At 42.9% G+C, this 27,812-nt stretch overlaps 1 protein-coding gene across 2 annotated transcripts in view; it reads left to right on the forward strand.

The window, feature by feature from the left end:
- The window catches only part of LOC119648649 (hemicentin-1-like), a 125,207-nt gene that overhangs the window by 10,413 nt on the left and 86,982 nt on the right, over positions 1-27,812 (forward strand). For both annotated transcript variants that reach the window (XM_038050421.1, XM_038050422.1), the window contains exons 2-6: positions 13,611-13,840; positions 21,494-21,616; positions 21,672-21,893; positions 21,956-22,121; positions 22,210-22,506. In XM_038050421.1, coding sequence (XP_037906349.1) covers positions 13,611-13,840; positions 21,494-21,616; positions 21,672-21,893; positions 21,956-22,121; positions 22,210-22,506 — 1,038 coding nt within the window. The remainder of the gene's footprint in view (positions 1-13,610; positions 13,841-21,493; positions 21,617-21,671; positions 21,894-21,955; positions 22,122-22,209; positions 22,507-27,812) is intronic.

Genomic DNA, 27,812 nt, shown 5'->3' on the forward strand with positions numbered 1-27,812 from the left:
AAGGGGGTCATTCCCAGAAACCACTCAAACGAAAAATCTGAAAAAAATCAGAAGGCTGTCACTATATGATGCCTGGGCTCCGAAATACCTTCCATACCGATATCTGTTCAAATAAAGTTAATAGTAGTATATATTCATAATTTTTAGTATTTGACTGCAAAATCCCCCTTAAGTTTATCCTAGCACCAGGAAATGCAGTAGTGTAGGCTAAAATATAGAGCATGATCTTACTAAGTTTGATAGAAATCGCAATAATATTAACAAAGTTATAATACGTCAAAGTTGTTGCTTCTTTGAAAATTCAAGACTACGAATATAAACATCATCCGAAAGTGGATACTCTCACATAATGTAGGCATACTCGTATATTACGTGCTACGTGCTAGGGAATACACAAAACCTTTTGTACCTGAAGCGTCCAGCTTCCGGTCTCCCGACTTGTTTTCGCTTTTTTAGAATTTTTTTGTGAAGAACTAGATAAAGATACAAATACAAATTTTTCACCATATATTTATTAATATCTTGAGCATGCGTAATACTTTTTTCAGCCTGATAGCATAGTTCATTATTGAAATACAGAGCAATTTATACACTCATCTACAAAAAAACGTATTTTTCTGCGATTTTGCGGATCCGACACACGGGATGACCACCTTAAGATTTTGCGGATCTCTTTATAAGCATGCCCTTTTTGTCTATGATCGATCCTACCTACTGCCCTCTGAGCAACTCATTTGGCTTGGTGGTAAGTCGATGGAACTCTGGCCAATTCGCCATTCCACCAGTAGTTGGGTTTTTCACTGGGAAAGGTACGCCTCATAGTTATGGATACGACACATGCTTTGGCTTTTCTTATTAAGGTGATCTAACCAGACCTCCATGAATGCTTGCTCATCCATTACATTTGCAGAGCAACTTGACGTTCTTCTCGATTTTGATTTTAAGCGTGCGGGTCTCTTGCCCTGTGAGTCCTCCCATAGTTCAAAAATGATTGCCTGGTAGCCGTTGTACGTGACTTTCCAGGATATATTTAACACTGGGGCAGGGTTGACAAGTCAGACCTGCACCATCCTTTCCGAAGGATGTTTACCCCACCTTCATTGGCCAGTGATATATCTAACTGGACAACTACTTCCCATAAACTGCGTCCTCTTATATATATATATAGACTCTCTGTTCCCCTAAGCGGTTAAGTCACTAGCAATGACCTCTGGGCCCTTGCGTCGAAAATAAAGTGTTAGACAACTCTCCAAATTCAGACAAGGTGAGGCTTGGTGGAGCGTAACAACTGTATTCGAACACAATGATTATTTTTGCCCACACAAAGCCACTAACCGCCTGATTCATGGTATTCAGTCCAATTTGTGATCCATACACCACCGTCAAAGTTTCTGGAGAGTTCACTTATGTTGTCTTAAGTCACAAACAATCCATCGAATTGAAGCTTTTTCTACGACCAACGATTTCTGTATTACTTCTACCGATAATCGAATTGACGCAGCTTGAGTACGTTCATAGAATTTTCTCACACTCTCAATGGATTATTCTCCAAATTCCTCCAACTTAAATTACTGTTTCAAGGCAGGGCAGATCCTTGCACTTAGTATAGCTTTCATGTTTTTGGGGACGTCGACGTTTTCTCTTCGGGCACAAGCTTTTTCCCTTTCGAACAAACGGATAACGCTTTATCATTTTAAGCGCCTATTGACCCCCCAGAGCTTCGCACTTTTTTACTTGGCCATTGGTCGATGGCTGTGCGATTTGGTGTGACTTGAGTCGCCTGTAACACTGGTGGGGCGGCAGATTTCGGCTTGGCACTTCCTAAGGGCTTTTTTCTTTCTACTCTGACTATGGTTCTCACCATGCTATTCATGCACCAGCATGTTGCACTTGTCCTTGATCAACTTGGAGAGCTCAACTATTTGGCTACCTAAAAGGCAATTCTTCTTTTTATCTCCACTGAGCCACTGCAGTTGAGGGACATTGACGCCGCTAGCTCGCGTTGCCGCTTCCAAAAACCGCCAGTACTGGAGTTTCGCGCTATAACTTTACCCCTTTTCACCATCTAATTAGCCCACGCATGCGAGATGATCACACACGTACCCATGCACAACCTGAAAAGGAAGCAAATGACCACGTAGGTACACGTTCATAAGTAACTTCCTATCCGCCACCTGGGGTCGCGTCTGATGGAAGATCCTGCAACTCTTTACATGTACTTTTCGCCTGCATTGTGTTTACCAACTAAAACCTCTTTCCAAAATCTCCCGCGGACAGCCGTTCTAGTATTGCTTTTCTGGGCTCTCAGTTACTAATTGTCCACTTTAAATAAAGTAGCTACTACTACTTTATTTCGTATTAATTAATTAATGGCTGCGTTCCAATCCTGCTTATTTTAGTTGCTGTTGCATCCAGTTCACCGTTGCAACTACCGATATATCCCATTCTACCACATAGTTTACCAGATTTTCCACCATTAAACGGGTTTTAGCTTCTCCCCCCCCCCCCCCGCCCCTTGGGCACTCTGAGACCGAGCTTTCAAATTTTGGGTAAGTGTGAAAAACATGTTGCATTCTCGGCTGCACCTTCGAACGTAGGAAAATCTGATAATTTATGCAAGCTAAACGAATAGAGGTAGTTCATGTACCCGCCGTGTACATTTGAGAACTGGATTCTCTCGCCGTGGTTTCACATAACCCACATGTTTATGTTCGGTATAAGGCTGTGGCTGTTCTTCGCCTGGACCAATGCTACTACCTAATGGCCCCATTCTCTCAGTTTGATTACTTCGACTCGCTTCCTGCTTTCTTTCTTTTCGGCTAAAAAATGGAGGGGGGATCATCCACGCAAAGATGCATCTTGCCTCATGCAATGTTGTGCTGGGTAAGATCTAAGCCTCAGCTTTGAGTGGAAAGTTACTCCATGGTATTTCAGTGATGAGTGTGATTGGAAGTCGGAAGATCGGAAATCTGCACCTATGCAAATTTAAATAGTTATTTGCACCAACCTTTTTACAGAAAGTACCAATTCAGTTTTAAATTTCAGGCTAAAGGAAACTTCAGCCGCAAAGTCGTCTACAGGCTTGCCTTGCCTGAACCTTCTCCTCCCCTATACCAGGAAAGGCAAGCTGGTGATGTGGTCGCAACTGGTCTAATATCGGTATCTGGAAACAAATCCATGAAGCTCGTGATATCGTGATGACAACGGAAGGCACTGTGAAAGAAGGCGAGTTTCTTGGAAATGAAGTCATGGACCTTACTACACCACTAAGTGCGGCGATATCCAGAGAAGTCGAAGGCGAAATGGGGAACTTTCGGCGCAATGTGAAGACAATCTGGTGACCTTGGTGAGATCCATACTGCCTGCAGCAGACTCTTCACTTTGCGCGGTTTTCACATTATACTGGTGGCATGACTGGTAAAGTTGCAGAGCTATATTTCTGGTATAAAAGCCATAGGTTCGTTTTAACAAAATCTGTGGTATTGTATATGAAAAGGGGAGAGATCCTCAAAACCGAGAGCCTGCACCCTTCTGCCAAAATTGTTAGAGGCAACCATGATGAAACAACTCTGTTCCGAGGATCTAGTCGCGGTCAACTTACAATGCCAGGTTAATGGCATGAAGGGAAACATCATAGTTGCCTCTGCTTATTTACACTATGATTTTTTGTACCCTCCGCCGATGGACAAATGAATCTGGTCTCCCTCGATATCAACGTTCGTTAGAACTTAGCCTGGCTATTGCAGACGAACAGTCTGTAATACAAAGACAAAATCCTTGGCAAACGGATTGGACAAAGTACAATGAACATCTTGTCCATAAAGTGCAGCTCCCTAAACGACTAAGGACTCTTTTAGCAATAGAAGATCAATTGGAAGCTCTGAATTGCATACTTTTACAATGCTATGAAGAAGCTTGTCCTATTTCGTGAAGCCTGAACTGGAAGACGAAAGTGGTTCCCTAAGCCTGAGAAAGATGACTAACTGAATAGTCCAAAAAACTTCATTTTCGTTTAAATGCCTGGAGAACATAGTTGAGTGCCATATTCGCAAGAAGGCGCTAAAGTGACACCCACTAAATTGAAACCAACACGCTTACAAGTGCGGAAAGTCCTGTAAATCTACCCTTCACTTTTTGATTTCAAAGATACAGGACGCAAATCTAAAAGGCATAGAGCTGGTGAAACTGTATGCTATGCTAGTGCAGAGTGTTAATCGCCACCTGACATCGGAAGCGACGAAAGGCTACCACCAAAGAGATGTGCTATCGCCACTTCTGTGGAGCATGTTGATCAACTCACTATAATGCGAAATGCAAGATCTGTAAATACCCGCTCAAGTTTATGCGGATAACGTGGCTGTGATAGTTGTTTGTCGACATCCCGGACCGGTGTGTAGAAATACATAACGCGCCGTTGATTTGATTGACCGTTGATAGCCCATGTATGGAGTTTCAGTAAATCCAAATAAAACCACAATGGTATTATTTACAGAAGGGATGAAACAGAATGGTTTTTGCTTTCCGGAGATGAAGAGTACAACTCTTCAATTCTCCGAGGAAGTGAAATATGTGGGAGTTATCCTAGACAAGAAGCCTCTTTGAAACGCTCTCTCGAAGCTTATGGATTGTGTAGGCAGAGCTTTGCGACGATATGACGACTTAGGCCTTAGATAGTAATGTAGATATATGTTGCCATTATTAGGCCGATAGATTAAGGTGAAACTAAACAGCTTTCGTTGTGAACTAGCCACATTGCAAAGAAATGTGTCTGGATTTAATATCGGTGCTATGAACACGATATCTTGCGCAGCTCTAAATGCATTATTCAATTTGCAACCCTTGGATTTGTCTATTCAGAGCACTGCTATGAGAGAAGCTCATGGACTAATTCGATTATATTTATGAGGAAACATTGGACATGGAGACACAGAACACTGGAATTTCACAATGCCTTCTGATTCTTGGATCCCCATACATCTGAAGTTATTTTGAATCGCAGAGAAAACTGGGAGGAACCAGAAGAATGCGTGGCAGTATATGTGGATGTCTTCTACACCGATGGCTCAAAAACAGAACAGGGCTCTAGAGAATAAAAACGAAAATTTGACTTTTCTTAGGGACAATATGCCACTGTGTTGGCAAATCTCAACAAGATCCAAAGAAAATTAATGTATCAATCGAGACGGAAGGAGACCACAGCCTGCCTTTTTTGGATGTGAAAATAATAAGGGACGGAAAAGTGGAGTTTGACGTCCCAGAAAAACCACCCACAGGAGGCGAAACATCCAAATAACCTCTAACTATTCATAGAGTCAGATGGTTCCCTTGACCAAGACGATCCATTGTCTGCATGGTCCCTCTAAGTGAGGAACATTTCGAAAAAAAGGACTAAGAAAAATAACAGTAAAGAATCTAATAAGACGAAAGTAGAGGCAATTGAAGAAGAGGGAACTCATGCACCTTCCCCCACTCTACTCAAGGGCAACACTAAACATTGAAGAATCAATAGAGAAGGCACTACCTACAAACAGGAAACAGCAGCCTAGACGAAAACTGGATTCCCCAAAAAAGTACCTGAAAAAGAATGAGAAGAGTGGAATTCATAAAATCATCTGCCTGGAATGCGAATAGGTCTAAACGTAAACACAGAAAAAAACTTGCGGCTACCAGGATCAGAGAACATATAATCAAAGCACAGGTTACATTGAATAAAAGACGAGCAGCGAACAAAATAACGTTAAAAGCCAAGCGCATGGTAAACGGTAACGACAACATCACCATTGATAACACGGTATGAGGAACACGGACATTGGACATCCTAGAAAGTTTAGAAACCTCCAGACTACCTGAGGGAAAAAAGATAAACACCGATTTTTAGAACCCTCCATCATGGCTCTTCATCCTAATTTAGAAATAATTAAGGATGAATCTTTAATTAATCAAAAACTCCCTGCATCTGAATTGGCGTATGTCCAGAATAGGGGTCCATCAAAATGATACGTGTACATCCTGTAATGAGGAAGCGATATTCACGGAATATTTTCGATGAGAGTGCTCCGCCTATGGACGGATCAGACATTAGATTTTTGATACTGATGTGCTCCAACTGCAGCATCTACTAATCTTGTGATACATAAACAATCCGTTAGACGAAGGAATCGTGTTCAATGGGCCACTAGGGTCTGATTGCTCAGAGGTATTGCTTCTTCCCCACCCCCTAGATTGGGACTATGATTGATGTAATTTCCGGATAGCTCAGTGGTTATAGCGCTGGACTGTCTTACCGGGAAGTTGCGGTTCGAATCTCACTGGGTATCGGATACCAATCGCTGTGAATGCTGTGAATGAGTAGGGTAGTAATTTCGAGCGAGCACAATACTGGCCACATTGCCTTCTACAATTGTACTTTAGTGTACCGTTGCGACCTTGAATAAAGTCCTCTAACTCCTTTAAGGCCCTGATCCAATGCGATTATCGCACTAACGATTATTATTTGTAATTGATACTATTCCATCTTACAGATTTAAAAGCGTTCTTGCTATCAAGAATCACAAATACGGCTAGTTCAAAAACATCAACCACTAACCTAGCCTATATGTCTATTTGACAAACAACCTTTGCTATTATATAGCCGGTTATGGATTATCTACTCGAGTACCTTGTCAATTGTATTCAGAAGACAGATAGGTCGATGGGGTATTGATTCACCTGCATGCTTATCTGGTGTCAGGAGCAGCACGAGCTTTTGTGATTTTCACGTTCGCAACTCTTATTAATTGCTCTCAAAGATCGATATCTTGTCCCGCGGCATTAAGTAATTTAACGCATCACCCGGTTTAACGTCATCCCGCGTTCACTTACGGATCCTTAGGAATGGAAACAATTCGATGAGTCCGCTTCCGTTCTCAGTAGTTGCACCGTCCGGAATATAGCCCCCAGTGGTTTCACGGTAGACCAACCTCTTTTCGATGTTCGTGTTGCAGTGCGAATACTATGATTTGCCAAACACTGAAAAACTTTATTTTCACTCAAAGCCATCCAATTGTTTCGTTAATAAGCCGTGAAATTTTTGTGGACGATCAAATCTTCCACTATTGTACCTTCGAAAGTAACGTGCCTTACTGCTTTATAAATTCGTTTCCTGGACCACTGGAGCATATACGTATATCTTGTTCTTTACGACCTGTTTCATGAGTGCTGTTAGAGCATTTTGAGTTCTGTACAAACTCGTAGTCCTACGACAACGGAAACCGTAATCCTCATTATATTTCCAATCGAATGCAAGACTCAGTTTCGGCTTCCAATAAATGGTCAGCCTATGGGTTAGCTCTTAACCTGAAGGGCCAGTTGGATCATATCTTTTTGCAGCATATAGAGCTTACCGTTTACCCTCCCATGTCTGTAGCTTCGCACTATTCAAGGGCTACGTGGAGGAAAAAGTAGGATTTGGCGGCAATTAGCGTAAGATTAAGTGACCCGCCCACCGTAGCCTATTGAGCCGGATTTTATCCACAACCTGACGTGGTCTCGCTCATAGATTTGGATGATGAAGGCAGTTTGTACGTCTCGGGTGGTTCTTCCCATGATGTCGATATCGTCAGCATAGGCCAGTAGTTGGGTGGACTTCAAGAGGATCGTACCTCTTGCATTTACCTCAGCATCACGGATCACTTTCTCGAGCGCCAGGTTAAAGAGGACGCATGATAGGGCATCCCCTTGTCGTAGACCGTTGTTGATGTCGAATGGTCTTGAGAGTGATTCTGCTGCTTTTATCTGGCCTCGCACATAAGTCAGCGTCAGTCTAGTCAGTCTTATTAATTTCTTCGGGATACCGAATTCTCTCATGGCCGTGTACAGTTTTACCCTGGCTATGCTATCATAAGTGGCTTAAAAGTCGATAAACAAATGGTGCAACTGTTGTCCATATTCCAACAGTTTTTCCATCGTTTGCCGCAGAGAGAAAATCTGACCTGGTGCTGATTTGCCTGGAGTGAAGCCTCCTTGGTATGGGCCAATGATCTTATAGATGGTACTCAGCAACGTGATACCTCTATAATTGCTGCACTGTGTGATATCTCCCTTTTTATGTATGAGACAGATAATGCCTCGTTGCCAATCGTCAGGCATTGATTCGCTGTCCGATACCTTGAGCACAAGTTGATGAACCACTTGGTGTAACTGGTCGCCTCCATATTTAAACAATTCGGCTGTAATTCCATCGGCTCCTGGCGACTTATGATTTTTTAGCCGATAAATTGCACGGACAGTTTTTCCTAAACTTGGTGGTGGCAGTATTTGTCCGTCGTCTTCAGTTAGCGGGACCTCCAACTCGCCGATGTTCTGGTTGTTCAGTAGCTAATCAAAGTACTCAACCCATCGCTCCAATATTCCCATTCTGTCGGAAATCGGATCTCCCTCTTTGTCTCGGCAGGATGAGCATCGAGGTGTATAAGGCTTCATCCTGCTGAACTGTTGGCAAAACTTCCGCGCCTGGTGCGGTTGCTCCCTGTACTTTTCTAGTTCACAGACTTGTTGGTTCTCCCAGGCTTTTCCGTCTGTGAAGTCGCTTCTCCGCTCGACGGAGTTCGTGATAAGTCTCTGCGCGTGCCCGCGTTCTTTGAGAATGCAGCATTACTCGGTATGCGGCATTCTGCCGTTCCGTTGATAGCTTACATTCATCGCCAAACTAACCGTTCCGACTCCTTTTGCGGCTGGGGCCAAGTATGCCGTATCCATGATAACGTTCTTCAGGTGATTGTGAAGATCATTTGTTGATGCGTCATCTCCAGGTCCTCTGTTGACTGCGGTTATTGCGGCATCCATTTCCCTCTTATAGGTGTCGCGGAGGGTTGTGTTGTGGATGGCTTCAGTGTTCACTCTCACCTGGTTGTCAGAGAGGATTCTAGGTGGTATTGTTATTCGAGCTCGGAGCACCATGCCAACGAGATAGTGATCCGAGCCTATATTGGCCCCCTATATGTTCTGATATTCATCAAGGCTGAGAGGTGGCGGCGTTCAATCAACACGTGGTCAGTTTGGTTGAAAGTGGCCCTGTCTGGAGCGACCCACGTATGTTTGTGGACCGCCTTCCGCGCAAACCAGGTACTTCCAGCAACCATTTCGTGTGACCCCACTAATTGAATAATTCGCAGTCCATTATCACTTGTTTTTCGTGTAAGCTATGGGAGCCAACGTATCGCCTGAATACGGGCTCCGTCCCTACTTGGCTGTTAAAATCCCCAAGTATGATTTTGATATCATATCTGGGACAGGCTTCGAGGGTTCGTTCTACTGCCTCGTAGAAGGTATCCTTCTCCGACTCTGCAGTCTGCTCTGTAGGGACGTGAACGTTTATGAGGCTTATATTTCTAAACTTGCCTCGCAATCGCAGAGTGCATAGCCGTTCGCTTATGTTTTCAAAGCCGATAACAGCAGATTTCATTTTTTGGCTGACTAAGAAACCTACTCCGAGCACATGGTTTACTGGATGACCGCTATAATATATGGTGTAGTGGCTCTTCTCCAGGAAACCGGTCCCTGTCCATCGCATCTCTTGTAACGCTGTTATATCAGCCCTCTATTGGGACAGGGTATCGGCTAGCTGCTCATCAGCTTCATCTCTGTACATGGAGCGCACGTTCCATGAGAAAATGTGCAAATCGTTGATACGTTGGCGTTGCCGGGTTCGTCGTTTTAAAGTCCGTCCTGTCCGAGGCTCCTGTTGTGGCTTCGTAACAAGTTGTTTTCCGTGTAGGGTTGTCAGCCCTACCCAACCCCCAACCTGGAGGACCAGTTGGTACAATTTGTCCCGTTTTTAGGCGCGGGAGACTCGCCTTCATCCTTCTCCGTCTGCAACTTTTCGTTAAGAAAGAGCTCCCAGCGGTCACCACGTGGAGGTGGAGATAGGGTTTGGTAGTAGAGCTGTTGGTATTGGTTCAGCAGGCATTTCCCAGGTTTTGTGCTCCATCGTGGGTACCAATCCACGTTTCACCCTGCGACCTATACTACCCTTTGACCACTCTCAATTGCATACATGCATCCAATCAGTCCGTTGCCCATGAAGCCATAATCGTTTTAACGTAGAATTTAAGCTTGCTTTCCAAAGATCTACGATGAGGTGGAATAGAAACGTCCAACATTTCCACCCTTTTCTTTTATCAAACTCTACCGCAAATGCTCATAATAATAACAAAATCCTATCATCGTCGATGATGAGTGCTCGTTGCCTCTCCCTATTTGGAAATCCAAAGGTCATAATTTCCCCAAAGGAGAAACGCTATGTCATATACACTCCTCAAGATTTGGATTTATTCACTTCCTTTGGCAGTATTAACGTGATATATATATGTCGTTACTATTCAAAAACCAACGTTGAAGGTAGGCTGAAATATGTTTCAGTTCCCCCATTACGCACTTGCAAGGGTGCGTCTCAATCGTTCTGTGCCGTGTGCTGTTGGGATGAATCACTCGTCGGCCATCTTGAGATGGTGGATTCCATAACATGAAGTATAATTATTATTTCCGAGTTATCACAATCTCGGCAGATGTCGGATTTTACCTAATACTAGCACTAAGTGCCAAGCATTTAGGCTCGATCCTACCTAAAAACTAAAGGGGCGCTAGTTGTAGTGGCCGTGGTAGGTCAATGGGAGAATCCGTCAAGAACTCCCCGCAACATCGAGCATGTATGTATTATAGAATGATGTACTTCTGCATGGTTTGAACGAGACTGTGCGAAAGTCCCCGGCCATCAAGAGAAGCCGTGAAGGATTTAAGTACAATAACTCTAGCTGACAATATTATGGGAACTACAACCACTCTCTCGAGATGCCAAATTTCTTTGATTTCCCAAGCCAGTATTTCATAGTTCACCTTCTTCTTCACATATTTCCGTTCAATGTTACTATTCTGGGTGATAGCAACATCAATAACATACGCGGAGCTACCCGTCTTATCAACTAACAGTACTTCAGGCTTGTTATATACAGTATGGCGATTAGTTAGAACTTGCCGGTTCCAATACATGCTGTAAGCAGAACTATCATGTATTGCTTGCACGGACATGTTCCCGTGATCAGACCATGATCGTATGCAAGATTATGATTGATAACCTTACATACAGCATTATACTTGGTTGCTTCTGTAGTTTGTTCAATCCCTTTACAAATTTCCCTAAAACTGTTCCATGATCGCGTTGCTATACATAGTGAGTGCCCCTTTGTACTTCGGCCAGTCTACGGTTTGTTATCATTCTGGCTTGGCTCCTGTTCCACCAGGATACATCCCTTGATAATCTGTCTGTCTTAGCCGGACAGCTAGCATCACATGCAACTTCGTTGATGTCTTTCACCATTGCTTCCAGTTCGAGTTCATTTTTGATATCACCGCCCCTTTGTAAATGAATTATGTTGTAGCTCAGGTGTCTAGCTCTTCTTCTCTGTTACTGCTCACGAATGTTGGAGGATTCCCTATGTTATATATTTGTAACTTATTGCTAAGAATAAATTCAAGAGGATACTCACCTCCTCGATGAGTATTGCTGCCTCCCCAGATATCCTGATTCGCGTTGGTATTGTAGCCGAGGAGAAGTTATAACGCTATCCCATAGCAAAGCTTCACCAACTAACCATAATAAATAATTCCGGTGGGATCCAGGTGTCGTCGCCTGGGAAGTATCCTGCTGCTACGAGTGTTCCTCGAGTTCTTCCTTCAGCTTCCAGTGAGACTTACCCAGCCACCAGGTTTCAGGTCAAGAACCCTGAAAGACGCATATTTTAAATTATGTTTAAAAATGATTTATACGCTTGAGTTTTCCCAAGAGCCCGAAATTATTATTATACTTCCTTCCTGCAGACCACGAATCTGACCTCGATACACCCAAGTTTCCCGAGCCAGTACTATTCCAACATTGTCCTTGAAGATTGCCCTTACAATCACTGCAGATTCAACGTGGTAAAGGTTTACCTGGGCTATCTCAGTGCTAGGCAGCAGATCTACTTCCCTGCTTGATCTTCTCTTCCATTCTCTATTGCATCCGAGATTACTTCGAAGACTTCGGTACTTTTTTCTCCCGATGTCACCTACGAGGTATCCTACCTCGACTTCTCCCTTCGCACATGCACAAGTATGTTGCCAATTCTATTTCTGATATTGCATTTTTGATTGGTTAGCGCCAGGGTTTAGTCGGCAATCTCGATTGTGATGAGTTTACCTTTGCTCTCCACCTTGCTTCTGAAGACTCTCCACAATAGCGTATGGAGATCATCATTTTGAGCAATTAGGAGCCCCATATATCCTCCGTCTCTAGCCCTGTGGCTTTGGGAAGAAACATTATTTCTACATGTGCTCCTGGTATACCATCCTCAGCACATGCCTACAATTCTTCTCCTTTCTAACCTCCATGGCCGGTCTACTGAAAATTCCGCATTCTCAACATCATGTGTACGGGTAACAGGCCAATACACAGAAATAACTCCTTATCCGGATTACATGGCGGAAACTGGTCTTAACGAATTCTTCAGAATTTCGAATCGGACTAAGAATCTTAGTTTTCATATCCGAATCTGCTTGCCTAATAATAATTCTTAGTTTCTTCGGGATGCACCTTCCGGGTAAAGCATTATAGATGCTGTCTCTATTCACAATGTTGAAATCAAGGAAATAAATAAATAAATTGCAAGTGAAATGGAGATCTATATGAATGAAACAGAGCTCCTTGTTGAATTCACACCTTTGAACTTCCCGAAATTTCGCACAGCATTCGAGCTCGCGCGTCAGGCTCACTATCCCTCGCAGCGCTCAATCCTTTATGTTCATCGATAAGCTTTCATGATTCCGCAGTTAGTGAAATGTTGTGGCAGCCATTCGAAATGTGTCTGACGACATGAATAGTGCCCGAGAAAAACATTTGTAATGACGGCCCACTTTTTTCATCAGCCTTTGTCCCAGTCACAAGCGGGGTCGGCTCGTCGTGATCGATTTCGAATTTGGCTCAATCAAATGCCTGATCTGGATGCAATCGCGGAGCTTTCAAATCCCCATCCCGCGTATCAAGCCACCGCTGTTTCGCCTGACCTTTTGGTCGCTTACCATCGACTTCGATGTTCAGACCAATCTTGGCAAGTGAATTCTCGTTGGCGCGAATTGGTGACCGTACCATCGAAGACGCATCTCTCGCAGTTTTTCCACGATCGGTGCAACCCCATATCGATCGCGAATATCCTCATTTCACGCCACTAGTCCAACGTAACATCGTAGTCTCCATTTCCACAAGACCCCATTTATTGTCTTTTATTGACGGCCCACTGTCCAATAGTATCTTCTAACGGAGCACACATTACCATTTTGGTAGCTATGAGTGTGTTTCCTGACACTCATCACGATCACAAACCATCTGATTCTGATCGTTTCCTTCAACTTCTATTCTGGCCTTATATCCCAGCTTATTTTGGTGGCCTTGCTGTATATGCAGCATTCAATTTGCTTTTGTCAGAAATATATTCTTCCCCTTCCTTTTCCCAATACGTCTGAACTTGCATATATTCAAACCTACATCAACGCCTTTGTACTTTTTACGCATAGTTACTGATTTGATATACTTTTGCTTTCAGATTACGGCCCAGTCATAAATACAATTGATCAAAATGAACTGTTGCAATCCCTAGAGGAAGTTGAGCTGATGGGCGGCGGTGATTGTCCGGAATCATCAATAAAATCAATAAATGCTGGACTTGATATAGCTTTACCCAAATCTTTCGTTTATGTGTTTACTGACGCGATCGCTCAGGACTATAAATTACAAGAAGAAACAATCAAAATGATCCAAGAAAAACAGGCCACGGTAAGTTTACATCACATATGTGGATATCAAACAATTTCTTCCGAAATCACAACTGATAACAACTATGGCGATGAAATCCGCGCACGGCTACCAACAGAGCGTATTTCAACTTACAAAACTCTTACTTTACAAGACAATTTATGTATTCCTGGGAAACTTGGATTCTTGGCACCACGGCCGTCTAATTGTGTACAAAATCTGGCTCAATAGGTTGCGGTGGGCGGATCACCTGATCCGTATGGGTGATGATGATCCTCCCCGGAAAGTCTATAAGGGGAATATCTATGGTAGAAAAAGAAGATGAGGCAGACCCTGCCTCAGATGGAGTGATGGCGGAGGTCAGAATGCTAGACAGCTTCTAGGGATATCGAATTGGTGGATCTCGGCGAAAAGGATATCTGAAGTTCCTTACTAAAGCAGGCCTACCGAATACCGGTCGTTGCGCCGTTGATGATGATAATGAAATTTTTTAGAACACTAACGATTACATAACTGTTTTGAGAATGATGGGGTCCTAAGTCCGCATCAACTTAATGCTGGACTGGACCAAATGGGGAGCAACTTACTTACTCCCTGGCGAATTTGCGCTCAATATAATTTGTAGTCATGTCGTGTTCTACGAATTATATAAAGGAGCATTCAACATCTGCGAGCCGCTACGATCACGCTGCTCCCAGGGCAGAGGTGAGGCAGCGTCTGACGATTTACCTCTGCCCTGGTAAGAAACCGTAAAGCCGTCATCGCTTGATTTTTTTGATTACATAACTGCAACTAACTCAGGACACTAACAAGCCAGCTTTATTTCAATTGGAAAATAACAAAAACAATATCCTTTAGCGGGCTAGACTACTACAGTAAGGTGTCTTCCAAAGCGGTGAAACGCTATTGGGGCAAAATATCTTATGAACTACCAGTAGGGAGAGGCTCTATCCCTTGCTATAACCCCTGGAGATCAGGTTTTTGCATTGGTTTGATACGGCTGGCGCATCGAAGGATGCCGGATTCTACAATCATGCGCCCATTTGAAAATCGCTGGTCCAGACTTGTCTTTGAGAAAACGTCCTCTACGAGTTTTTAATCTTTACCGACGGGCAGTCACGGTAGACGAACAGGTATTTTCGGAAACCGGATTCTGAAACTAGCTTTATCTCTCCAAACAATGACAACCATATTCCAAGTGCAGATGTACAACAAGTAGGGAAACCGGAAGCTGAACGCTTCAGGTATGAAAGGTTTTGCTTGCTTCTTCTGTGAGTATATTTAAGTTTAGAACTATCCCATTTGTACGTAGCCCGTTATGTATATGCATTTAGCATATCTGACCACCCACTTTAGTGTGATATTGATATTCAGTTGCAGTAAATTTACACGGTAAAGTCAACTTTGAGCTACTGTCACTTTGTTACTAATAGTATGATTTGATGAAACTTTATATTATCTTTTCTACTACTACCAACTTTTATAAATCTGGGATACACACAATTTCCCCAAAAATATGATATAATAATATACTATTATTAACTTAATTTGAACGGATATCGATATGGAGAGTATTTTGAGGCCTGGGCACCATATAGAGGCAGCTTCATTATTTTTTTTCCCATTTTTCGGTTGGGTAGTGTCTGAGAATGGGTCCGTTAAAAAAAATCATCACTTTCGACCCCTCCCACTCCCCGCCTTTCTAACAAATCACAAAACTAAGACTGGCTTCGAAAATTACTAATGGAGACCTTTCATTTCATACCCCACATGACTGTATTCGATGAAAAAAAAATTTACATATATGGAGACCCCCCCCCCCTAAATCTCAACGTAGAAGGATATCACTCACTGCATATCTGGAGGTCCACATTTCCCACCTTCTCACCAAATTTCGTGCTAATCGGTACAGCCATTTTTAAGAAAAGTGCGTGTTACTGACAAACGGACAGATGTACCTGCGAGGAGTAGCCAGATCTCCAATCAGGCGCGACCCCAGCTGGCGGATTGGGACATACATATTGATGTGTAAATATGGGTGCACATTTCTTTTCTTACTGTGCCTGGGCTAGTGTTTGCTCATCTCTGGTGCGTGGACCAAAATGGCTATGGGAAGAATACGCAGAACATAAAACCACCATGGAAGACGAGAGAAGGAGGAAACTTACGGTGCAGGGGCTCGGAACCCCAATACCGGCGGCTTTTGGGAGTGAGCAAGCAGGCTACCGGTCGTCAATATCCCTCGACCTCAGTGCCTCGGTGGTGGACAACTTGGCCACCTTGGCATATAATGCTACAAGTGATTTGGATCTGGAGAAGGAAGTGTTCAAGCGAAGTACGACCTTACCGAGAACACCAATAACGAGACCAAGTAAAGAGGAACTGAAGGCAGATTTTTGGACAACGAAAACCGTGACAACCCCCACTGCATATGTTATATGCTCGACAGCAGGAGGTGCTACAGGAACAAAGAAGGAATCCATTCAAAAGAATCTCATCAACTTTGAGATCTCCAACAATGCCAAAGACGATGAAGGATAAAGTACAGGCAAGGTCAATAAACGACAAAAGTGAAGGCCCGTGTAAAAGGAGTAACCCTGCCGGGGCTTATAGGGAGCAGAGTCCCGATCCGGAAGGAACCCTTCACCCAGCTTGAGGCAAAAATAATTGAGCTGTCCGAGTTTATCAAGCACAACGTGCACCAAGCCATAAGGAATAGGGTGAGGGCTACTAGAGTCCTCTATAATAGATCACGGATGGAGAAAATAATAAGGATACGCCGAACCCCGCTGTGCCAACAGTGTCACAAGCGACCCAAGTGATACCTAACCGTATGACCATCGAATCCCGGCGAAATAAACGAATACGCGAAAAAGAGGGGGATCCTTTAAGTAATTAGCAGGCGCCTAAGAGAAAAAAAGGCGGACAGGAAACTCTTAAAACCAGCATTAATGGCTCTGAAGTCGACCAGCGTTGTGAACCCCAAGCCAAACGAAAACTATGGATGGACTAAAATTACCAGCAAAAAAAAACGAAAGGAAAAGCAAAAGTGCGAACCCGTCTAGATGCGATTGTTATCTCCAGTAAGGGCAATCTGACCTACGCCGAGATTCACAGAAAGGTCTAAGCAAATCCCCCGACCTAAAAGGTATGAGCGGAAATGTGAACCGAATCCAAAAAACCCAGAAAGGGGATCTCATGTTCGAGCTGAAAAGATCCAAACTCACTTGGGGAGAATGCTGCAGTGCGTGCCCAAAAACATGAGATCTATATACAATGTAAGGTTCTCGATGAAGTGACATCAAAAGGAAACATTTGTACTGCTCTGAAGGAGCAATTCTCGTTGAAGGAACTTGCCGAGAAGTCTGTTGTAAGTTAACGAAAGCCTATGGCGGTATTCAAACGGCCACAATACGAGTACCAGCGGAGGCAGCGCAGGAGTTGTTGGCGGCCGGAAAAGTTCGGGTTGTATGGGTTGTCTGCCGTTTAAGAGAGCAGACTTCATTAAAGAGGTGCTTTAAATGCCTCACGGTTGGGCACTTTGCGAAGGTCGATCTGATCGATACAGAAGGTGTGCGGAGAAGGGCCATATTGCCAGGGAGTGCAATAGGGACCCCAAATGCCTATTGTGCGAGGTGAAGGAGGGACAGGATAACCGGCATATTGCCGGAAGTGGTAAATGTCCGGAATTTAGGAAGGCACTCACAATGAGGTTTATTCAAATAAACCTCAATCATTGCAGGGTCGCTCAGGATTTACTTGAGCAGACCACGTTCGAATCTGAGATGGAAATCGCCATCATAAGTGAGCCGTACAGAAACCATCACGGTGACGTATGGGCTTGTAGTCGACAGATCATACAATGTACTGCAAGTCAGGCAGCCAGTGGCTTTGTGTGGGCAAAAATAAGTGGTGTATATGTATACAGCTGCTGCGCCCCACCAAGTTTGACATTGTTTGAATTCAAGCAAATGCTTGATAATCTTGTTCTCGACACGAGGGGACGAAGTCCAAAGTTGATTGCTGGTGATTTCAATGCTTGGGCCCTAGAGTGGGGTAGTAGGGAATCAAATGCTAGCGGGCGCAGTTCATTAGAAGCTTTTGCGCAGATGGACATAGTTTTGGCTAACGAAGGTGCTGTAAACACATTTCAGAAAGGAGAGTCAGGCTCGGTTGTAGACCTGACCTTTGTCAACCCTTGGCTGACGCGAGGTATGTGCTGGTGCGTCAGAGAACGCTACACCCACATCAATCACCAGGCAATTTTCTTTGAGACATGTCCCAAAAGAAGACCAAACTACTGGTGGAATGATGAACTGATCGGCCTTCGACCAGCTTGCCACCAAATCAGAAGAGCGGCTCAGAGGGCGGTAGGTAGAGTCGATCAGGGGCAAAAAGAGCGCGCTATAAGGCAGCCCGCAAAAACCTCAAGCTCGCCATCCAGCGAAGCAAGAGGAAATGCTATAAGGAGCTCTGCTCAGAAGTAGACATAAACCCGTGGGAAGGTGCCTTCAGAATCATGATGGGACGATTCAGAGGCCGTTCATCTCCGCAGATCACGTGTCCCATCCTCTTGCTGAAAGTCATCCTGGTTTTATTCCCTCAGCAAGAAGAGAGCACCAACACATTCCAACCACCTCTGAATGTGACGGCAATTCCGCCAGTCACCAGAGACGAGCTGTTGGATATCTGCGGGAGAATAGGAGACAATAAACTTGCAGTGAAATCCAAACCGGACATGTTCGCTAAGTTGTTCGAAGCGTGCATGTCCGAAGGGATATTTCCTGCGGCATGGAAGCGGCAGAAGTACTTCTTCTAAGCCAGACAAACTTCCAGGTGAACCATCCTCATACCGACCTATATGTCTTCTAGACACGGTGGGGAAAATGTTAGAGCGGATAATCTACAATAGATTACTCCCGGTTGTTGAGAGCCAAGGCGGCCTTTCAGATCGGCAGTATGGGTTCGGCTTGGCCGAACATGCAATTCACGGAAAGGGTAGTGCCAGCAAATATTGCGTGGTAGTAACCCTAGATGTGAAAAATGCATTCAGTTCAGCCAATTGGAATCTAATACGAAAATCTTTAGCGAAGGTTAGTATTCCCGCCTACCTCGCTGCTATCGTCGATAGTTATTTAACTGAAAGGAGCCTCTGGTATGACACCGATGACGGACCCCAGGAGTACGTTGTTTCCGCGGGTGTCCCACAGGGCTCCCTATTGGGCCCACTACTGTGGAACATCATGTTCAACGATGTACTTAATCTTCGCCTTCCGAGGGAAGCCACAGTGGTGGGTTACGATCACGACATAGCACTGGTTGTTGTCGCAAAGCATCTCGAAGATGCTGGGTTATAATCAAGCGAGGCAATCAGTGCTGTTAAAAGTTGACTAAAGAGTTCTGGTCTGACACTTGCGGAGGAAAAAACGGAAGCGGTCCTCATCACTCAGCGCCGGAAAAGAAATTACGCCTGTATTAGAATCGGGAATCAAATCATCACTTCCAAGCCGACCATCAAATACTTCGGGATGGTGATAGACAGGAAGCTTAGCTGTAAGCAACATGTGCGGTATGTTTGCGACCAATCATCAACTGCAAGTATGGCCCTGGCAAGGATGATGCCCAACGTGGGAGTCACGGCATACCTCTAGGTTGCTTATAGCCAGGGTGGTGCCCTCGATCATGCTCTATGCAACCCCAGTACAAATCAGAGGATACATTGCGATATTGAGAGCGAAGCAAGCAACAAGAAAACGGAAACTAGAATTAAAAAAAATCTGAAATGGTCGGCTGCTGTACGTGAGCCATATAAGCCGAGAAAGGAGTAAGATCAGCAGATTAGCCGAAGGGCACTTCGCTGCTACAGATTTACCAACGCTACCCTCAGCATAATCTGCTTGCGTAGATGGTTCATCAGTCCTCGTCGAACTGTCGGCGACGGATGGATCCAGGTTGTCGTTGATTACCGCAGTGCGAAAGTCTTTCATCGCCAGCGCCTCATGTAAGCGTGGCTCTCCTGGTCACATCGCTCAAGGGTTACGTAGTTGTGTGTCTCGTCAGCTCTTGCTGCTTACCTGTTTGCAAAGGCTGCTGCGGCGTCTGAACCCTTGCCGATTCTGCTCCACTTCTGTTCGACTTCGCCTTAAGCAGGCGTTTGTTGTTATATTCTTTAACAATAGCCTGACATTTAACGAGGTCCTTTTCATCCCGCTCGTCGATACTACCAGCCTCCTTATTTTTCGCATTCTTACTCCGAATATGTATGGCCTTCTGATACCTGCTCTTTAGCAGGACTCCAATGTACCTCCACTTCTTAGTCGGTTCCCAAGAACCGATCATCTTGCCAGCCTTTGCTTTTGAGGGGGCCCCTACGATTTCCAGTTAGGAGTACCATGGCTGGTACTCCCTACACCCAGTTCGATAGCAGTGGATTTCCAGCTAAAAGTCACTAGTCCGCCTGCCGCCTCGTCCTGGGTCTTGTGGTTGGTTTCAACACAGGAGCACTACGACTGGCACGGACGTTGTTCTGGTTCAACATCCGTATCGTCTCCAGCAATATCATTTCTTGGAATCTTGTGCTATCGAGTTTCCTGGATGTCCAACCTTGTCTGCTTGCCACACGGACTTTCAGACATGAAGTTCGCTACAAAGGTTGGAACTGTGAACTTGGAAGCATGCAATGAATGACATTGTTCTACGTTAATTTTAAATGAGGGTCCCAATACATTCAGAAGTGGGTGAAAATTTTCATTTCCATCAACTAAAGGGATATAGATTATGAAATTGAAAGTATTACAGGTACTTTCTGGAGCAGTTTTGGTATCATTTTCGAAACGAAGTCAAAAAGGGTCGCTTAAATTAAGGGATCATTTTCAAAATGCACCCAGAGGAAAAATGAAGTTAATAGTATATTTTGTTTCATTTTTGTGGCTTCTTAATTCACATTAGTCACATAGTTGACTTTGCATTTCAGGTTTGTCTATAACTTGTTATTTAATATGGTATGTGTGCAGTCATGCTCATTTATTGGCTCTCTGTTGCCTATGAATGCGGGCCGCAACAATTAATTGTCAGCCTTAATCTACCTTAGTAAAGAGAAAGACTCCTTTAGTGGCTTCATTATTAGAGGTTTTTCCGAATAGGGTTTCAGACCTTCATTAGCCCCAAATCTGAAGAGCTAGCAGGAATAGTTTTTCCAATTCTCGCGCCAGAAGGCTCACCCTCATCCTTCCTCGTTGATAGCATCTCCTTAGAAAACACTTCCAGGGATCATTACACAAAATACCAAAGATATTTTTAGTAGTAATGCAGGTTTTGTGCTCCATCATGAATAAGAAACCGTGCTTTCACCCTGGAGCATATACTGCCTTTTGATGAATTTTGTTGCTAACACGTACTAACATTTAGCCTTAATGGGAAACCTGCTTCTTTCCAGCTTGTGAAATTCTCGTTGAAACCTAATACTATACTATTACAATGCTCTGCTGGTTAATTTCATGAAGCCGCGCCAAATGAGAAGACCTGTTGGAAAATCTAATGCAAGAAAAATATATTATAAAATACAGGACCTTGTCAAATTCCCTATGACTCTATTTTATCCTGCAGCAACACGAAGAATTTAAAATTGTCGTAGGGAAAAATAATAATCCACTGAATTTTAATTTTTTTTTCCAGCTTACGTTTCTCCTGACAGGCTTTTGCAATTCAAAACAATCTCCAGGATATTATGTTTATGAAACTTTAGCTGCCATCAGTAACGGACAAGTGTATAACCTACAAAAGACCGACATCAAGGATGTAACTCTTTTTTAAATTGCTCTTTTAAACGGAATATTTTGAGACATGTTTTTAGGTCCTCCAAAGCATCAAGCAGTTCCTTGACGCCAACCTAGTGCCTATATCCTATGTTTACTCTGAAGATGCTGGATCACAGGATATTGAACTTGATGTTAGTAAAAATTTAAAGGAGTTCACGGTGAGCTTAGCTGGAGATAAGCCAAACATCACAGTTTTAGATCCTAATAAGGAAGAATATAAACAGCAGAAGGATGTCCTTGATTTAGATAATTTAAAGGTATGACTGTTGGCACCATTCTTCAATCTTTATGTTGCTGTTTTTTCAACTTCAATCCATAGATAGTTAACGTTCAAGATCCACAGCCTGGGAAATGGAATGTTCACACAGAATCTGAGTCCGAGCATTCAGTCAAATTAACTGCGGTAAGCGATGTCGTTTTTAAATTCGGTTTCTCAACGACGCAACCAAATTCAATGGACGATACTGACGTTAACCCAGTTAAAAGTAAGTATCTGCAAACTTTAAAAGGTATTGCTTTTAAGTATGGAAGCTAGGAACAGACGCCTGAACTAACCTACACTATTTCTTCCAGATGTTAACAACTTTTTAGCTGTTTCAACATCCAACAATTCTCTACTCCACAACCTCACGACTGCAGACATCGTCCTATTTAACACCAAGGACGACCCTGATGAAAAAAGGCAGCTACAAATTAATTTGCCCTTAACGAAGCCAAATCCAGAGGAATGTAATGAAGAATTGTGTCTATATTTGACCAAAGCTTTTCCCCCTCCATTGAGTTTATTCAAAATTTACGTGAATGGGTTCGATTCTGACGGAAATCCTCTGAAATATTTATTATCTACAGCAATTCAGGCTGTGAATGGAGGTATGTTTCTTAGATCAAGAGTCGTATAATCTTTAGGATAATTTAGAAAAACCTTAAGTAAAATTGGAGAATTTTATTTATTTATTTTATTTTTTGAGTTTTAGTTAACAAAATTCAAAAATAAACAAACGGGTATAAAGGTTTTGTGTTCATCTTATGTGAGAAACTTTCTATGCATATTTTTCCATTCGTATAAGGCTAAAAACTCAAAATCTTTCGTCATATTATTTTCAAACTACAAAAAATACGTACATATTACAGATTTAAATATTATGCTCACCCTAAACAAACAAACATTGCCTATTGCCTGGAATGCTATACTTATACATGCACGTATATAAATTGATCGTACACATATTTCGGATTTACTTCCTGCATAAAAGTATACATATGTACATATAAAGTATATAGCACTTGTCCATCATACAAAAATGTCTCTCTGAATTAGGCACTTCCGCAAAGCTTTACATATACATAAGAATACATACATATATCCGTTTGGAGTAATTGATATTAATATATAAATGATTAAAAACCTAAAACGAAATATTTCCGTGCGACCTCCCATTCATACGAGCTCGCTTCGTGGTAGTAACGAACCAGTGTCATACATGTTTAAGATTGCACGAAATTCACATTAAATGTAAAAGTTTCACCGTCTATAACTTTGTTAATAATAGTTGTATTTCCTTCAAACTTTCCAAAGTTATGCATTATGTTATCTCTTATGCAAGTGCCAATTTTATAGTTCTAGCATGAACTTAAGACGGTTTCCGGCTAAATTTCTAAAAAATGCTAATATACTATTATTAATATTGTTTGTGCAGATATCGTAATGAGATGTATTTTGAGGCCTAGGTTTCGCTTAGATACCCCACTGTGATTTTTTTCAGATTTTTCGGTTGGATTGGTTCCGAGAACGAGAATTGTTGTACTTTTTCCGGGTCATATTTTGTGCCTGATTCAAAAAGTACCAATTGAGCCCATTCATTTAATGTCCCACATGGCCACATTTTATGAAAAAAAATTTGCACCCTCCATTCACATGTATGGGGAGCTCCCCCTTAAACTTAACACAAAATGGCGCCGCCTACCGTATGCAAAGGGAACAACATACCACACGTTCACACAAATTTTCGTGACAATCGGTTTAGCCGTTTCCGAATAATTCGGGTGTGACAGACAGAAATACAGGCAGAAATCAAGTCGATTCTAATAAGGTTTTGTTTCACACAAAACCTTAAAAACGGCAAATATGGCCCACCAATCAAAAACACCAATTCTGAAAACGAAAAACCGCAAATTTGCTTAAGCCATGTACGGAAATATCGATTTACGAAGATCCTTACCTTCACTCTTGGGCACAACAACAGGCAGCTTCTCATCACTACGTAAATGTTTCTCTATTGCCTTTGTCGATCCTCTGGACCAAATGCACTTAATTGCAGACTAGCGTGAAAGTGTTCACCACATTGAAATACTATCACTAGAGGAAAAATGTTAATGGTGATCTTAATGTTTAAAATTATATTGTGTAATTACTTGATAGGATTTATGGTAGCGAGAGGGTTTAAGGTTACCTTAGTTCTGGTAGAAATGTTGAAGTAAAGTCAAAAGGATCAAGTAACAATAAGAGACGCTTCTTTTTATTAGTCAGGATGGGGTACAGTAAATTAAACAAGTCGTGAAGATGCTTCAGATATGAAAGGTTTTATGTATTTCTTCTATAAAAACATTTGAGTGCGCGTTTGTCCCATTTGTATGTACCACGTAATATATGCATATATTGGGTTGGGGAAAAAGAAATTTTGTATTTTGTCAATAGATGGCGACACTTAAACATATCTTGTGTTGTACTTATCGCATCCCGCCACACTATACGGCGATTTGAAGACGACAAGCTGTGCTATAAGTGTCTCTCTGACAGTGTTGCGATCGTACGTTTCAGTCTCAAGTTATAGCACGTCAAAGATGGAGTCCACGAAGTAAAAAAATTAACGTTTTCACTACCTGAGAGGTAAAAATGCAACGAAGGCTGCGGAAAAAATTTGTGAAGTTTATGGGCCCCATACTGTAACGATTCGCACAAGAGAGCGTTGGTTCGATCGATTTCGTTCTGGTGTAGTGTATCTTCGACATACACCCCGTACTGATAGACCAATGATTGTAGGAAACCGATAAAATCGTCGCAATCATCCAAGTTGACCGACATGTGAGCGGTCGCTAGACTAGCCAGAAACTGGGTATAAATAGTAAAACCGTTTGGAACCATTTGCAGATGATTGGATTCCAAAAAATCTGGATGTTTGGGTGCCACACGGGTTGATGCAAAAAAATCTCTTGGAGCGAATCAACGCCTGCGATGCACTGCTGAAACGGAGGGAATTCGACCCAATGTAAAATCTTCTTTATAAAGTAGGGAAAGAATGAGGCTTAAGAGCAATTTCTTGACGTGAAAAGGTATGCAACCTAAAACTTGAGAAATAAAATCAGTGGAGCCTAACCAAGAACAAAGTTGGGACACCTGTGTTGACAATATTCGATGGCGATAGCGAGAAGCCATGTTTATACCCGGAAACGACCAAGAGGATAGAGCTATCCCGAAAACCTAAAAGAATGGCGAAATTGACCGTTAGTGTTCCATCGACACATGCTTGCATGCCTCTATGCTAGCCAAGCACGGGAATGTGGGGGAGGGGTTCTTTAAGCACTTCCATCTCTCATGTGTCATTATATAGAAATTCACTTGCCCTTTTAATCGATGCAATGATCCTCACCGGATCCTGAAAACTCATACATAGCATGCTAGTCTCAAACCCAGGTAAAGGAGGAGGGTTTAAGACAATGTGCTTTGTACTATTATCAGTAAAACAACAACAAAATGCTGAGCTCAGCGAAAGAGATGAATAAAGTATATTTGGAGTTAGTCCACTATGCTAAATCCTAGCTGATCTCCCGTGGTGATGTTAAAAATACAAAATTATCGGATTGAGCCATAAGCCTCAGATGTTAAGGCGTCCACCACAGTCGACGCGGCAGGACGGACCCCGGTCCTGTCGAGACGCATGGACATAAGTAAGTTAGTCTGAGCAAAACGTAAGGAACGCACTGGCCTACCACACATTAAATGGTGGCGACTCCGTGAGAAGTAAGAAAACATGATCTCACTTACCACGATTACCAACGACAATTACGAATGTAAAAGAATGGTGGAACCAAGGTCAAACACGATCCATAAAGCGACCTAAGCAACCTTCAAGGTCACCAAGCCAGTTAAGTGGGTCATCAACTGAGATACTTGACTTTGAAATAACGATGTTAAAATGAAGGTCCGTAAAAAACGCCTCTATCACAAGCTTCTCGACGATAAAACGCTTGCTAATTGGCAAGTTTACAAAAATGCCAATCAAGAAGCAAAGAAAGCGATGTCCCCCGAGCGGTCCTTTACAAAGATCTTTACGATAAACTGGATACTCCGGATAGCGACAGAGATCTGTATCGACTTGCGAAAACCCGACACGAACGCTCAGAATATATCGACCACTTCTGTTGCTGTTGTTAATGCTAAGAACAGTACTTTGCCTACCGACCGTCGAGCCGCAACTAATAGATGGCGAAAATATTTCGATCAGAGTTCAACGGAAGAATGTGTTCATCCTCCACTTCTGCAAACATTGCCGACATTTTGAGCAATTTCACCTGTCAACGCAATCGGGGAAAGCAACAGGACCTGACGACATCGCGTCTGAGATCTGGAAACCAAAGAGCATTCAGGCAGGTAGAACTGGTAAGAAAGTACCACAGTTTCAATATAGAAAAGAAAGGTAATCCAGCAGAATGCAAATTACCGTCCGATCCGGTTACTTTCGCATACCATGAAGATTTTTGAACGTATTCTTGACAACCGTATTCGCGAAATCGTTAATATAACCGTGAATCAAGCCTGATTTGTCAAGAATAGCGGAACTGCTGACCCAATACACGCTACGCGGTTACTCATGGAGAAACGCCATGAGAAGCATCGACCTCTTTGCATTGCTACTTTGGGTCTAGAGAAAGCGTTTGACCGTGTGTCACCCGAACTTATCTGCCATGCTCAACGACAACAATTAGTGCCAGAAGAACTCATATGCTCTACCAATATCCGAAAAGTAAAGTTCGAAGTGCGGCGGGTGTATCAAAACTTCTTGTTATGAACACCGTCACACGGGACATCCAACGTTCAACGATACACTACTTTATGCAGATGATGTTTTCATAGCGTCTAATAGAAAAAATTAAAATGAAAAAATTTTCGAAAATTGGAATGATCGCCTCATGCAACATAGTCTCAGATTGAATCTGAATGAAACTCAATTTTTGTCGAGCGATGAAACCAATGAAACAGGCACTATCACTTTCAGTGGTAGTGACCTGCCAAGAACTGAACGATTTAAATATTGCGGGTCAATACTATCAGCCAATGGATAACTGCGTTATGAAATTATTTCACGCATTAACCCAACCTGGATGAAGTGGTGTTCCACGACTGGTGTTCTTTGTGATCGATCTCAAATCTAAAATTTCCCGTAATGTCGTCCGTGCTGTCGCCCTCCTATGGCTCTGAGTGTTGGCCGACTATAAAACACAATGAACGACGTCTTGCGGTAATGGAAACGAAAATGTTACGTTGGACTAATGGCGTGACACATTTTGATCACATCCGAAATGAGGATATCAGCAATCGATATGGGGTTCCACCGATCGTGGGAAAATTGCGAAAAAGTGGTCTGGTATGATCACGTAATACGTGCTAACGAGAATTCACTTGCCAAAGTTGGTTTGAACATCAATGGTAAGCGACTAAAAAGCCAGTCAAAACAATAGTCGCTTGATACGCTGGATGGGAGCTTGAAAGCCTCGTGATCATATCCAGATCAGGAAAAAGAATAATGGACCTTCACGCGAGCCCACCGACAGACCAATACAGGAGCTAAAAATACAAGATAAAAATAAAAAAAAAGTAACGGCTCAACCGCGCGTCATCTTGTTAGGTTTTTGGAATAGCTCTCCCCTGTTGGTTGTCTCCGGCTACTTAGGATGGTCTTTGACCATCGACATCGCATATCCTCATTACAAATGACACACTCCAAAACGAAGTTGAATGTCAGAATAGGCTACCTTCCGCATATTCACTTGGTAGAAACATGACAAATGTTGGGCCCACGTTGGGCGCCATTTGTAATAACTAATTGAATTAGAGATACGTAGAGTGACCATCGGGTTGAGCAAAATCTACCACAAGGGCACAGCTATCCCAACACCTA

Source organism: Hermetia illucens, chromosome 2 (assembly GCF_905115235.1).
Source record: "Hermetia illucens chromosome 2, iHerIll2.2.curated.20191125, whole genome shotgun sequence".
NCBI lineage: Eukaryota > Metazoa > Arthropoda > Insecta > Diptera > Stratiomyidae > Hermetia > Hermetia illucens.